This window comes from Nasonia vitripennis, chromosome 2 (genome assembly GCF_009193385.2).
Source record: "Nasonia vitripennis strain AsymCx chromosome 2, Nvit_psr_1.1, whole genome shotgun sequence".
In the NCBI taxonomy this organism is placed as follows: Eukaryota; Metazoa; Arthropoda; class Insecta; order Hymenoptera; family Pteromalidae; genus Nasonia; species Nasonia vitripennis.
This window is the reverse complement of record NC_045758.1, coordinates 887,450-902,201: the sequence shown is the minus strand read 5'-3', so window position 1 is coordinate 902,201 and position 14,752 is coordinate 887,450. Positions and strand designations below refer to the sequence as shown.

Here is a 14,752-nt window from a genome sequence, read left to right as displayed (position 1 = left end):
ACCGCTCGCCAATTATACTTAAGGAAATCGGCCTTTTCGCGACGGACTCGCGGGATCGAGTGTGCCTGTAGTCGCGGAGAAGAGTCGAGCGAGAGAATTTTTATGTCGGATTATGCAACAATGTGTCACAGACACTCTATGTGTGTTACATGCCACATAGAACGACGACGAGTCGGTGAACGGCCCTGGAATCGTCCGCGACCTCGTCGCGCTTATGGATTTTCGAGTCGATCGAAAAGGTTCTGCTTTTCGATTTCCTTGGAAACTGGTATCCGTCTAACAACTCTTGCCGTGCTCATTACCGATTTTACGCGTTCCCGGTAAAACCTCGAGGACGAGTTTTCGTTGCTCTGCTCGAAAAAATCCGAGCGTGCATTTTTTTTTTCTTTCTCCCTCTCCAATATCCGCAAAGTCCATTGACGAATTTCCATATACGAAACTTGAATTACGGTGCGTATCGTGTTTTATTTGGCTTCTATCTGATGCTTATCTATTATTTATAGTAGCTATAAAGCGAACGGCTCGTTATAAAGTTTACGCGAAACACTCGATGTGAATTAATTAATCATCGTCTCTGCGACAAACACGTTATTGCCATTTTTACTCGACATTCCCCGCGTCGTTACATAAACTCTCCCCCTTTACACGTGTGAGTGTCAATTTTTCGAAGGAAACAACAATTATTTTGCAAAACACCGGCTCGCGTATACAGCGGCAGACGCGATGAAAAGCCAGATATAGGCGGGAAGATTTCGTTGAGCGCTCGAAATTTCCAGCGCCGCGAGTTTTCTAACGGTCAGGCGTGTACAGCGACAGGACAAATCCCCTTTGTGCGCCGCGGTCGTGTCCGGAGAGTCCATCAGGTACCTTTACCGATCGTCCGCTTTTCTCAACGATGATCGATCCCGATGAAAAGAAAGAGCGAGAGGAGAGTCTCACACATTGCAAAATGCGAAGATCAGGTGTCGTTGTTACGCGCGAAAACGAAAGTCCGCGATGACGGATGGCTGTACACCCGCGGCGGCGGCGGCCCAGTATTCAAATCAAAACAACGAAGATACGAATCTACCTCTGAGGCTGGGCTCGGACGAAATCCCATAAGTCTCTCGCTTCCTCATATTCCACAATATCCGTCATCTTAATGACGTTCAAGAAGCCCACTTAGTTAATATAGGCTTTGTAAATCCTTCAATTATACACTTTCTTTCGCTATACTACTCGCCGCGCATACAGGGAAGCATTATATGTCAACGCTTGATGCATCTGCTCGTTAAATTAAGGCGACGATTTCGGCGAAGGCGCGTCCCATTAGCAAGAAAAATTTTTTTTCGAACCTTCTGCCGCTCGGCTACCGGCTTGCGTAACACGCTTTGGGAGACTTTCAAATCTAGCGTGACACTAAAAGCTGTATTAGAGGCGAGTTTAACAAATAACGGCCCGTACACGCGTTTTCGCGATTATCTTCTCGGTGAAAGTAAATAATATTCGGTAATTGATTGACATCCTTTTCACGCTGATATATTAATATCGTGTTCGCCTCACGCCTTCCGGTGTGGATATAGACGTGAACGAAGAACTTGACACGCTAGCGCGCTCGTTATTACTTTGCATGACCTACATTAGCAAGTTAACTACGCATTTAATATTATATACATACACGAGTCGATTTATTATATAAGCCAGCAGCAGCGACGTGTACGTTTAGCCTATATATGACACAGATGACATTGTCGTGCGCGTTCAGGTATACGCAAAAATCGCCGTTAACGGTTCGGAAACACGAGTGGGTTTGGAAATCCGGAACAGCTTTTAACGGATGTGCCCCCCCCCCCCCCCAGCGGCTGGCTCTTGGCGCTGACGCTGAGCTTCGTATAAACAATAAACATTGTTCGGCGAAACAATAGTGCGAACTCGATTGCAGTCCTGAAAACTCGGCTGCGTGCGATCGCTCCCGATGGGAATCTTCGCGCCTCTTTCGAAAAAAAAAAAAAAAAGAAAAAACGCTGCGTAGAATAAATTAACTTTGTTTGTACAAAAGCCTCTTATAAGAGACATAATTCAGATAAAGTTGAGCTGCTTTTTATATGCACTTCGAGGCAGGATGCTTTCGGAAAAATAAACCATAACTCTCGACTAATCCTCGGGGAAAGTTGGGTAAATCAATTTTGAATTCCTCTCGCTGACTTGAAAGAACGCAGAGGTGGCCTAACTCATCCCCGAGTATACCGGATCGTGTAGTACGACAAACAAAGTCAATGATCAGAGACGTTGAAAAAAAGCCTGGAAAATATATAGTTTTCTTATCGGGGGTCTACGATCAGCTGCGTATTCTCCTTTTATATTTTCATCCCATATCCGCAGCCGCGGCAGCTGCGCGTGTCTCCGTCTGCGAGGCGTGTATGCGTGTAAAGCTTGAATTGCTAATCGCGCTAATAATCGAGTTCAGCGTTGCACCGAGAGGATGCGCCGTACAAGTGCGCGACGCGCTCGAGGCTGCTCTAAATAACTCGGCGAGTGATATTCGAGACTCGCCGTTATTTGGCGTTTAGGTTGAATTAATGTCGCTTTAGCGCACGAGCCATTGATTTAAACTTGTGCCGAGTTAGCGTAAATGCGCAGGATGGAGATTTTTCATCGCGGACTGTGGCTGATGGTTACAAATGAAATAATACAATCATTTCGATGATTAGCCTCGTTTGCATAAACCCGTGCGTTATCTGTATTATAAGTATAGCATACGAATATATCGGATATATCAATCAGCTCTTTCCCTCTCGACGGTGTAGTACACATAGAGGAGGAAAAAAATAATCTCAGCGCGCTGAATTGGCCGCGTGAAGAAAAAGTAGTCCCCGCCAGCGGAGATTGCGGTCTCGCTGCGGTCGAAACTGCGCTTTAAAACTAGATGCGCGAAAGAGAAGGAAAAAATGATGGCAAGACCCAAATCGCGTCAACCTCGTCGCGGGGCTGAATCGGGTCGCTCTCATAATCCGCTAAATGTGAACACAACGCAACACGTATACACAGGCAGTCCAGAGCAGACGTCGAGAGCGAAATAAGGAGGATAATTACGAAAAACCTCATCTCCATAGATCATTGTTTGCAGATGATAAGGCGCGAGCGCGAATGTAAAGCAATATGCAACATCCGTGACGGAGCGCGCACTTGTACGCGTATAGCCATTGTATATAATACGACGAAGAGCTGCGACTAGGCGATGATGACGATGACGATGACGAGGATTATGCTGCAGGCGAGCATTCTCTTTTCTGCCGCTGCCAGATTTTTTCTTCTCTAAACAGTACGAGATTGACACCGATAATGAAGACGCATGTGTTACGGGTACTCGCGCGGCTGTTGTCGTGTGCGTTGATGCGTGTGTCATCGGAGAGGATATTTATCGCGGCGCGCAGGTGTCTGCGATGTATGCGCGATGTGGGCTCCGTTCGTTCTTGAACGTATTATCCTTTATAATTGAAAGGAAAAACGAACTCTCCGAGTTTGTTAATTAGCGAGAGCCTGACTGTGCGCCTCAAAGCTGCATCGAGCTGTTTAATCCGAAAATATTTGAACGGGCGCACTTCCGCGTTGTGTGTGCGCGCATGTTCCCAAAATTAATCGTGCATCGGGACCTTGACAAGTTTGCTTAAATGCACTTTGTGCACCTAAAATTTCGATTGACGTCACTCTGTTGCGCGAACAGCGCTTTCGATCGATTATGCAGATGCGGCGGCTGCTTTTTTCTCTCTCGTTGCCAGCCAGAGGGCTTATATCCCTGGATTTTTATCCTCGGAACAAGGCTGCGCCGCAGGACATAAATATAGACTGACTTAATCTTGGATAAAAACGCACGCATTGTTTTTATTGCAGTTGCTCTCTTCCTCGTGGCGCTTTTTTAGACCACCTCTATTCAAATTCCGAGAGTTTCGCAACGACGTCGCTTGGCATGCGAGTAGAGTATAATAAAAAGCAACGGCGCGGATAACAGCTTTATTCTGCACTTCTATACCTGACACGTCCGTTTTTACAAGCATGAAAAATAAAAATCGCAAGTCAAATTTGCACCAAGCTCGTCGCGTGACGAGCCATTATGCTTGCGCGCGCACGCGCGCGCGTATATTATCCACATAACGGAAAAGCAGTGTATACATGTACATATGTATATATGACGGCCACTATTAGTAGCACGAAAATCGACGCCTTGGGAGAGGACGTTGTCCCTTTTTCCGCTGCTCCGTCGCCGAGGTGAGTCCTTGGGCGATGATCTATATATCGATCGCGGGCGAGCTGTAAATTACAGCTGCGGAAATTTCGCCGTTAATAATTGACGAGCCCCCAGTCGCCGTTAGGAACTTTATAGTATATATAGGTAAACGCGCGAAGCTTTTCGGTAAAACTTTTGAAAGTATTTGAAATTTTAATATGTAACTCCGAGACTATAAGGTCAAAATCCATAGAAGCGCGAGATGAGCAACTTTTACTTCGTGCGCGCAAGCGGCCGCGTTGCACAATCGAAATTGTATAACGAACAACAATAATCGAACCTCAAAACCCACATGATAACGTGAGATCGCCGCGCATAAAAATGTCAATTTCAGCCCGTGGGCCTCGCGTGTCAAAGCTTCTTAATGGAAGCTCATTAAAAGAAAGTCCCGGAGCGTCTCGAGACACGCGCGCGCACGTAACCGCCGTATGTGTATGAAGATACCTATACAACTTGTAATCATCGCTCGCTTCTATAATCTCTTGCGCAAGACCATCGTCTCGTGCACTTACGCGAGCCGCGGACCTATAGGTATTACAGAGGAAATTGAGTGAAATGAAGCGCTTGTAATCGCTTTTTCCGAGGGAACGAGAGCCGCTCTCTGTTTGTGCGCTTGTGACGAGGCCTCGATATACTTTGTTCGTTCGAACGTTTATAGCTGATGTTTGCGCTTTCTTTTTATCATCGAAATTTTCGCTTGCCAGAGACACGGAAAGTTTAAGCGATGACAGCGACAGTACAAGTGGAACAATAAAACAACACTTTTTACGTAAATAATTACAGTTTAATGACAACATAACGTATAGAATATTAATTATGACATCTTTTTTTGTTTCATAAAAGAACTCTTTCATTCACTCTTAAACGCACTTTTTCTCTCTCGAATCTCTCATACTCCTGTTCTCTCGCAGCTTCCCACCTCTTTCTCTATCATCTACATACAAAATTCAGGACACCCGTGCAAAATTTCTCGGAGTATCCCTTTGCTCGTTTTCACATGTTTCTTTTAATTTTCTCACTTGTAACGCAACAGCGAGATTATACAGTTCGCGAAATAAAACCGACACGCTTCTGCGTAAAAAGTTTAATGTTCAGAATCTACCTCGCGTCACTCAGTTCGCCGCTGTACCCGCAGCATCCGCTTTTTTTCCTTCTATCCTATACTCGTTGCGCTAGAATGTATATTATCTCGCCTCCACTCTCGCTTGAAAAAATCTTTTATTTTTCTTCTCTTCTAAATTATCAACATTGCAAAAAAAAACATAATGAAGCGAGTTAAATGGATAAATCTTAGCTTCTTCTTTTACTTTAAAAAACAACACGCTTCTTTTGCGAAAAATCGTCTCACACTTTCACGCATTGCACATGACACACTGCATAGTACTTGCACTGATTCGTCCTCCTTCAGATACCGTGCAAGTACAAAAAATTAAACGCTTTAAAATCCTTTTTTTTTTAATCCGACACTCTCTTTCTCTTTAGATTTACAAACTGCACGCATCAATTTTGAATGAGAATTATTTACAGCGATCGCAAACCACATTTCAATCAAGATATCTAGTCATATGGGTCGTCTTATTCATCAATTTGCTTCGAGACCCTATGAGGAATTTTGGGTTACAACTTCTATCGTACTACAGTTCCGTTGACTTAATAATGCATCAATTATTAATTGTTACACGACGGGAACAAAATAGTCGGATAGGATTTCCGACAGTCTCCGTTGCGTCATAACTTTTATCATCTTTTATCATTAGTAAAAAACTAGAAAAGGCTTATAAGATTACTTATTTATCGAATTTCGCTCAACGGCACCGATCAATCAATAGCGCATTCTTGTGACCCGGAAAATTTAATCTTCATTCTATTCTCAATTGATGGACCAATCACAAAGCGACCATTCGATATCACTTGTCTTATCTTCGTAATTTACCTTAAATCAATTTTTCTACAATAGTAATTTCAATGTGTTTGCCTTTTGCTCCGTGTATCCACATATATTTGTTTAAATTGGTTTAAGTATCTATGTAATCACCTAAAGTAACAGTAACACAATCAACGGATTCTGTTGCCAATTGTCGTTTTAGCGCCAGAGGAGAAAACATAAAATTTGGGAATGCAACATATCATCAGCCTGTCTCCGTTGTCTCATTTCCTAACCAGCTCAAAACAATCGCGAATTAGCATGAGTATCAATAAATCTAAATGCTTTTTCCTCGCATCAGCGCTCAGCGTGTCTCTAACGCTTCATGTTAGTTTAGTTGTTTTCTTGCATGCTAATGTATACAATTGACGCCGATTGCGTCGCGCAAAGTCACCCGTCAAAAATCCAGGCTCTTTGGCTACTGCGTTGTTTCATGTCCTTTACGTTTATTATTTAAATATTTTTATATAATATAGCGATATCGCACATCTTGAGTTTAGAGAACAGGATGCCATCAGATTTGCTCGTTTATTCTGCTTATCCTCGGCACAAAAAACCCATCCTGGGTCAGACTTCTGTTTTGAATCTTGATTTACATCATGCGCTGACCACTAGGTGGAGCGAACTGCGGTTGCTGATGGCTGATCGGTTGGGCGGTAGGCAATTGCGACATGTAGGACGCGGGTATAACGTTCTGCGCTGGATATCTGTCATGATGCAGGAATAGCAAATGAAATCCAAAATTTATATTCTACAATACATTAAGATTTCAGAAGATATTAGTTGGTTAAAACTACGGTTAAAACAATTACAACTTTACAGAGAAAGAAGGGATATCGGAATCTGTTGTAATTACCCTTGTTGTGCATAGGGAATGTTTTGATTGGATTGCAGAGACTCCTGGCGTGCTTCACCTGGAGGCGCTTGTCTCAGTCCTGGTGGCATGTGGAAGTGATGTGGTAAAGTCATGCTCTGTAAATTCGCTTGTCCAGTGTGCGGGTTAATTAATTCTCCTGGTGCCGAGATATTCGGATTGAATCGATGATGACCCTGAATTATTTGCGATTGGGGTCCAGATGGCATTCCGTTAAAAATCTAACATTATAAAAGGATAATATCAGAATTAATTCTAACCAACAATTATCTCTCCAGAATCGAATGAAAGTTGAAGAAAGCTTACATGTGGGGATGGCGGAACACCTCCCTGAGGAGGAACACCTTGCGGGTGACCCGCTTGTGGGTGGCCTATCTGCGGAGGAACTCCTTGAGGATGACCAGCTTGCGGATGTCCGCCTTGCGGATGACCAGCTTGAGCATGCATTCCTTGCGGATGCACGCCCTGAGGATGACCTGCTTGGGGATGTCCCATTTGTGAAGGCACTCCTTGAGGATGCCCCGTTTGCGAGTGTGGAGGATATGGATAGACCATTTGTTGAGGAGGCATTTTTGGTAGAGTATAGCTTGATATGGCTGGTTCACGCATCAGCATGTGATACAAATTCATCGCTTCTACTAGGTCGGAGCTCAGCTGAGTGAGCTGCGCGTGTTGTTTGTCTACCTTCTCGAGAGCAGTGTCTATAAGTGGCCCCATTGCAGTAACTTGTTCTGTTTCAAATACAATTAATTTGTTAGATCATAAAAAATTTTGAAGTTATGTTCCACCACAAGGCACGATAAAATTACCTTCTAAATCTAGCATTTCTTGTGGGTCGGAAGTACCAGAATTGGGATCAGCTTCCAAAGTTAAATTAAGAAGTCTATCCATTTTTTGCTCGTCAATTTCTATCTCCACTACCTCAGGCTCTCTTTTTACAGTTTTCACTTCGACTTCTTCCGAAAATTGAACAGACTTTTTACTATTGCTTTCTAATTCTGGAAACAAGAGAAAACAATAAAGTTTTTGTCTACATCACGTTTTATTTCGTAATTTCGAAGTATCAGGACTTACTTGTGAATTGTTCTGGTTCAACAGACAAATCGGCCGTGACGAAATTGGATGGAAACAAGCCTTCACCATTCATATTCCTGCCTTTCCACCAATTCGGGTCGGAGTCATCCAAAATATGAACTAAAAATAGAATAAAAGTTAATCTTTTCTAATGAATCATAGGTACATGGCTTTTAAAACGAAAAAAAAAAAATCGCTTACTGATCTCTCCTGCACTGAAGGTTAATTCATTGTCCTCTACTGCTTCAAAGTCATACAAGGCTTTTACTATCCTTCCCTGTCCTGAAGTAGAATCCATTGCTGCACTCACACTTGGATACAGACTAATTTGTTTCTTGGAAGATGGTGAACTACTATGTGAAATCGTTGGTTGTTTAGTACTTTCTTTCAGTGATAATTCAATAGCTGCAAGTTTTAAAAAGGAAAAATACTGTTAGTCATAATGAGCGATAAATTATAAAATAATTTATAAACACAAGTCTCACCTTTGGCTATGGCTTCTTCCTCCTCAGCACTAGTTACAACGTTTGGATCTTTAGGAATAGAATAAGATTGCCTTGGCTGTAAAACAAAATACAATTTCATTAATGTCAATTACCACCAATTTGCTTTTACTGAGAAAAAAGTATCACTCGATCACTCACTGTTTCAGAACATGTAGAAAAATCAATGCCGTCTGCCTTTAATTTTTGATATAGACTCGGGATAAGGTTCAGTTGAGGATCTGTTTTAAAGTCCCCTTCTGCCCACTTCTTCAAGAGTGCTTTCAACTTTTCGTGAATTTTTGGTTGAGAGCGGCTGTTGATGATGAGCTTCGTAAACTGAGTCTCGAACTCTCTTGATGCAATTTCCAGATGAAACACTTTTCCACAATTGTTGGAGCAAGCATCTAACAACTGCAAACAACGTGATTCTTTCAAGATTTTTTGTCAACACTTCCAAGTAAGTAGTGCACTTTCATGTATTATAGTTATTACTCATCAGTCTACATCACAGTTATTACTGATTCTGATGCAATAATTGACTTGCATGAATTATTTGACAGATTTGAAGTTATAACAGCAGATACCAAAGTAGCACAAATAAACAACTGTGATCACTGGGTCTACTTACAGTTATGGCAAGTATCACAATATGTGGATCAGTGGCAAACAATCTCTTGACAATCGAACGCAGACAGTCTTTGGCGTGCTGAGGCGAATTCCCTACCTTATCGCATATTTCCATAATCAGAGCCCAGTCCTCAGAGGTGCTCTTGTCGCTGGTCGCCTTTTCTGCAAGAAAAACAATCCAGCATCAGCTGAGAGAAAGCCATTCATTCATCCCTGTTGGGTTGGCCATTTCGCGAATTGCTCGAAAACGAAACCTCGCAGTCAAGGATCAAACGCAGCTCGGACGTACGCCCAAATTATCATACCGAGGAAATATCCATGTCACTATCCTTTACGTAAAAACACGTCACGCAGCGCGTTTGACACATTGACAAAACTCTCTTTCTCTCCCTTTCCCTCTCGCTGCCCTAATTGTATCCGCAGCGTATTATTATTCGCAACAAAGCGACCAGTGCACAGACAGAGCGAGCGATACCTCCCCCGCGAGAACGAAAAAAAACACAACAAAGGCAAGCGAGAGCGAGAGAGACAGAGAGAAAGAAAGCGTACAAGGTAGTAGTCACAAAAGCGTAATCCCGTCCAGCCTCTCACCGACGTCAGCGTCGAAAGGTTGAGAACCCGAGAGAAAGCTCATCATTTTCGCGGAACAACTAGCCTCGACGGCGACTGCACTTGATCTCTGCCTGCAGAAACTGCGGAACTGTCAGAGCTGGCCAGACTGGCCTCGCTGCACTCCAGGCTCCAGCTGATATTCGGCCTCGTAAACAGCGATTCGCGTACAGCTATCAAACGCAGGCCAGCTACTTATTATTATGCGCCGCCCGAGCACCGCTGCCCCCTGCTGGTCCCGACTCGTCTCTGCGACGCCAGCGCTCCCGCGGATTATACGAGTTTATGACGTATCATACGCGTCGCATTGGATGATACGCGTACGGTGTCACAAATCGTATGATCAGCTCCTGATTGATGATGGTTGATGAGATTTTTGATAGGGCTGGACTGATAGTTGTTGGTTTTTTTTTTTTTTTATTAATTTAAATTAAAGAAGAAAAAGTATTCCGTGATAATTCTTGCTTGTCCATTTGAACAAAATTTTCTCTTATTTTGATGCGAGATTAGATACCTATATATTGTATGACTCCTCGCGGTATAGCGGATGTTATCTCCGCGTGCCGCTCGGCGGTTTGATGGAAAATATTATTTAATTGTGGCCGAGGATAAAGTGATGTACAGCGAAAATAGACGATTCATAGCGACAATTGAAGAGATAGATGAGACGACTTAACGTTTGATCTAAGCTCCGGTTTGATTGTCAACGCGGAATTTTTGGATTTTCTGCCAGGAACGCGCACGTGGAAGGTAAGAAACGTTTGATTCTTTTTATCAGAATTTTAAATTAACTAAGTTGTCGATGATAAAGCGTGGAAATTCAGCTTTGCTCGGGACTTTTTGGAGACTGTTTCGCTGTTTATCTTATCGTGATGGGCTATTATATACCTATCTGTATGGGTATGCCATTCAGTTGGAAAATACCAGACAGACATTATAGCCTAACATTCAAATCATCCTCTAGATTCTTGACAATTGAATTTTGTATTTATTGAAAAATCTTTCAAGGTGATACATGTCCTATTTATTTCAAAACAGCATCATTTTGAAATTAATGTTCATGCTTTGTTGTTGTCAACAAATATATCTAATATATAATCTCATCTGCTTTCTTACAGTTATTTGAATTAAAATGGAAAAAGCTGCAAAACTTAAATTGGTCAGAGACTCAGTCACAAACTATCCAGATTTTCCAAAACCAGGAATTTTGTTCAGGTAATAATATATTTAGTTTATGAAATACAGTTATACTGATTTCCAAGGGAAAGAAAGTTTACCATCATTTCTATTTTCCAGAGATATTTTTGGAATTTTCAAAAATGTAGCAGCCACAAAAGCCATGAAAGATTTAATGGTAGAGCATGTGGCTCTGCTGGATATTGATTTTGTTGTTGGTCTGGATTCAAGAGGTTTTCTCCTGGGGCCGGTGATCAGCTTGGAATTGGCAAAACCATTTGTGCCAATCAGAAAGAAAGGAAAGCTCCCGGGTAAAGTTTTTCAACAAAGCTATACCCTGGAGTATGGAGAGGTTGTTATGACTGTTCCTTTTATTATTTTGCATTACTCAATTGATGATACCTTTTATTTTTAATTTTGAATCCTGTGTGCTTTATGCATTTTGGAGCTGTTGAATGATGATTCAAAATCAAAGAATACATTTTTAGTCTAAAAAATGAACATCTTTCAGGATGTTTTTGAAATCCAAGCTGATTCCGTGCAAGGAAATAAGAAAGCACTGATTGTGGATGACTTGTTAGCTACTGGAGGTAAATACAACTTTTTCAGAGCATTGTGTGTTGCTAAAAATATAATAAATACCAATTTCTTTTTAGGATCCATGTCAGCTGCAGAAAACCTGTTGAAAAAAGCTGGAGTGACAGTAGTGGAGTGCCTAGTCATAATGGAATTAAAGTCTTTGAATGGCCGTGCCAAAATTGAAGCCCCTATACATGCCTTGTTGCAGTATGATTAAAAAAAAGTTACCTGTTTAATACATCCATAACATCGACTTATGGCGTGAAATTTCATACGAATTTTCAAAGATCTATATTTTTTTATTAAATTTGTATATAAATATTATAAAAATAGGATTTTTACAATACACTGGTTATTTAATACAAAAAACTTAATACGACTAGATTATTTTTGATTAATTATGTACAAAATAGTTTAAATAATTACTTAAGCCTAGATCGTGCCCTGTGAGTGTGCAGTGTCGCGAGTAAATTTTGAACTTCGAATTCCAATCTGTCAACTTGTTCTTGCAGAAGTCTGCAGTTCTTCCGCTTGCTTTTTCTACGTTTCCTGTCAAAGTCCTTTAAAAATGCCGATCTTCGATCGCTGAACGATAAGTCGCTCCATCTCATATCGTCAGGCAAATAATTGCTAGGGTCTAAGTCTTCTGTTTCTTTCTTCGTGTATTCTAATAGCCTCTCGTCTTCTAAGACTTGATTCTCGTAACATTTGCGCAGTTCTGCAAACATAAATACTCATTAAAAACTTATTTTTAAAATCATTTATTTGAAAAAATAAAATGTTTACCGTTCAGTCTCATCTCGTGAATTTGCTTTACGAAATTCTCACTTTCCGCACGCAGTCTTTTTTCTTCTAATAGTTCCATTGCATGAAGCTGAAATCCCCGTAGACGTCGCTCTTTATCTTTGAGTTTCTTAAGATTTAATCCGCGCAATTCGTCCGTCAAAAACTGTGGAAATTCAAACTGAAGAAATGGTGGATATGGTCCTTTATTTGGAATGATAACCGTGCCGGTTCTGGAAGAAAATTCCATGGTTTAGCAATAGCAGAAATTATTTCTTCTATCAATATAAAGTCGCAGAGATAAATTCTTACTTTAGATATCGGCGCGGGTGAATTCGGTGCGGCGTATCAACATCCAGTTTGTGAGCAAGTTTCAAAATACTTTTGACGGAAGCATGCCCCTTAGTGCAATAGAATTGTTGGAAATCCTCCATCGTCTGCAATCTCGTCGTTATTGTCTTGCGATATATGATATTATAAGCTACAGTGCACATCAAGAGGTACCAAGGCTTTTGAAGTGATAACAGGTGATCCCATAAAATCAGCCAATCCTCTTGACCTAATACTTCACTCATGAGAGTTTGCAGCAATGGCCAGGCATAATGGGTAGATGTCACACCTTTTTCACAGAAATAATTGAAAAGCAATGGATCTGCTTCCAGCAAAACGTTCTCTACCATTCCTAATATATTTAGAGGTGGCAGAGGATGATACTCAAACCATTTTTGGCAGTAGTTAAGTATAACATACAAGGAAGACTCAAATCCGAGAATAGGGTTTTTCTGTAAAGAAAATTATTATGAAATCAAATAAATTATAATTTACTTTATTTTACTTATTTAACTGATATTAAGTTACCTGGAAAACATTGACAAGAGGCATAACCAGTTTTGGTAAAAATAAGCACTCGGCTAGAGCAGGACACCAGTGAAGCAAACAACTTATTGTTGTTCCCAAAATAGAGCTTTTGCATTTATCTAACAAAGGATCATTCTTTAACAGTTTGAACATTGCCTCGTGTGGAACTTTGTTTGACAAGTCAATGTAAGCTTTCTTATTGTTAGGCAGTTCCATTATTGTCATCCAAATGAGTCGTCTATGTTTTTCAGGATACTCTCCAAATTCCTTCAATATTGGTATGAGCCTATCTAAATTTAATTCTTCCTTAACAGCATCACGTACGCACTTTAATTGTTCCTGGGCTTTGTGGGAATGTGCCATTTTTTGTACTTTGCTTTTAGTAGTTTTCTCTGAGCTGGAACTGGAGCAGAGTTTCACGTTTAGTACCTTATCTAAATGAGTAATCTCTAAAAATCCATGTTTACTAATGAATGCTAAGAAACAGCCTTTGGGTGAAACTTCAATTCTTTTGATTCCAGGTTGCACGTCACAGCAATTTTCAATAATACTGGATGTGGCCAAACTGAAATACTTAAGTAAACAATCTGATGTAAGAACTGCAGTTATGGAATTTGCTCCTCCATCTAGTGGCAATGGCACAACTAGTATTTGTTTTCCTCCATTGAAGTTTTCATGAAATTCCATACTCTTTAATACTTCCCACCTTGATGTGTTAAATACCAAAATTTTATTCTGCAAGCCACAAACTATCATTGCTCTACCATCTTTTGTAAAATCAAAGTCTTTGACATTCTTCAATCCGTGTTTTTCTACATCTATTTTATTATCCTTATCAAACTGTTGGAATGTCCAAGTTTGAATAATATCAGTCAAGTATAGAACAGCCACAATTCCTAAACTTGAAAATACAGCTTTCTTGATAACAATAGTCTTTGCATTTAAACGTAACTGATGAGCCTTGCTGTAAGACTTAGCTTGCCATATTAGAACTTCTTTATTTGAAGCGGTCAAGCAGTAATCTTTGTAGAACGATATATTTGTAGGTGGTGAGGTGTGACCGGTTAGCAAACAAAAATCGTTAATAGCATTTATCCTTAATACTTTTATGTTAGTAGAACTTAAACCAATTAATAATTCGCTTCTGTCTTTAGGGTTAAATGTTATAAAAGTGCACAGACCTACTGTACCCAGCTTCCTGTAGGCTGGTTTACCGGTTATATCTATGTAGTAAGCAATACCGTTGTTGTCCACTGCGACGACTGCTTCGTCATTAGTATCAAAGGCACACTGAGTAAAGTTGATAGTCGACGGACAGTGGCATCCATCGTAGGCTGATTGAACCTTAAATATGTGGTGATTAGGGCAAGAGCCCTTTTCCAGATCGGTCCACTTCTCCTGGAACTGCATCTTCTAAAAGCGCGAGCTAGCAGTATAGCAGCAACAACCAGTTTCCAGAGAAAGTGGAAAGTATCATGTGCTCCAATTAGGCATCTCCG

General features: G+C 41.0%; 3 protein-coding genes across 8 annotated transcripts; 1 reads left to right on the top strand and 2 right to left on the bottom strand.

Annotated features, from left to right (window-relative positions):
• Positions 1–5,026: 5,026 nt before the first annotated feature.
• Positions 5,027–10,102, bottom strand: LOC100119432 (signal transducing adapter molecule 1). 5 transcript variants are annotated; one of them, XM_016984029.3, is made up of 10 exons: positions 9,840–10,102; positions 9,250–9,410; positions 8,781–9,032; positions 8,622–8,697; positions 8,338–8,541; positions 8,137–8,256; positions 7,872–8,060; positions 7,369–7,793; positions 7,045–7,283; positions 5,027–6,939 (listed from the first exon to the last, which is right to left on the bottom strand). In XM_016984029.3, exons 1-10 carry the CDS (start codon positions 9,883–9,885, stop codon positions 6,933–6,935), a joined length of 1,719 nt encoding a protein of 572 aa, XP_016839518.1. In that variant the 5' UTR covers positions 9,886–10,102; the 3' UTR covers positions 5,027–6,932. The 5 variants fall into 5 exon arrangements, with proteins under 5 accessions (XP_016839518.1, XP_001603212.2, XP_008216429.1 ...); XM_001603162.6 differs by having other exon boundaries at positions 5,027–6,895; XM_008218207.3 differs by having other exon boundaries at positions 5,027–6,895; positions 9,798–10,009.
• Positions 10,103–10,175: 73 nt separating this feature from the next.
• On the top strand, positions 10,176–12,165 carry LOC100118164 (adenine phosphoribosyltransferase). Of its 2 annotated transcripts, XM_031922763.2 has the most exons (6): positions 10,176–10,260; positions 10,368–10,607; positions 10,976–11,072; positions 11,154–11,385; positions 11,545–11,623; positions 11,690–12,165. In XM_031922763.2, the coding sequence occupies exons 3-6, from the start codon at positions 10,990–10,992 to the stop codon at positions 11,827–11,829; spliced, it is 534 nt and encodes a 177-aa protein (XP_031778623.1). In that variant the 5' UTR covers positions 10,176–10,260; positions 10,368–10,607; positions 10,976–10,989; the 3' UTR covers positions 11,830–12,165. The 2 variants fall into 2 exon arrangements, with proteins under 2 accessions (XP_031778623.1, XP_008216419.1); XM_008218197.4 differs by lacking the exons at positions 10,176–10,260; positions 10,368–10,607 and adding an exon at positions 10,636–10,865 and having other exon boundaries at positions 11,690–11,981.
• LOC100119393 (TBC1 domain family member 31) lies at positions 12,035–14,663 on the bottom strand. The gene is made up of 4 exons (XM_001603126.6): positions 13,254–14,663; positions 12,708–13,177; positions 12,399–12,628; positions 12,035–12,330 (listed from the first exon to the last, which is right to left on the bottom strand). The coding sequence occupies exons 1-4, from the start codon at positions 14,661–14,663 to the stop codon at positions 12,035–12,037; spliced, it is 2,406 nt and encodes an 801-aa protein (XP_001603176.1).
• Between the last annotated feature and the right edge of the window lie 89 nt (positions 14,664–14,752).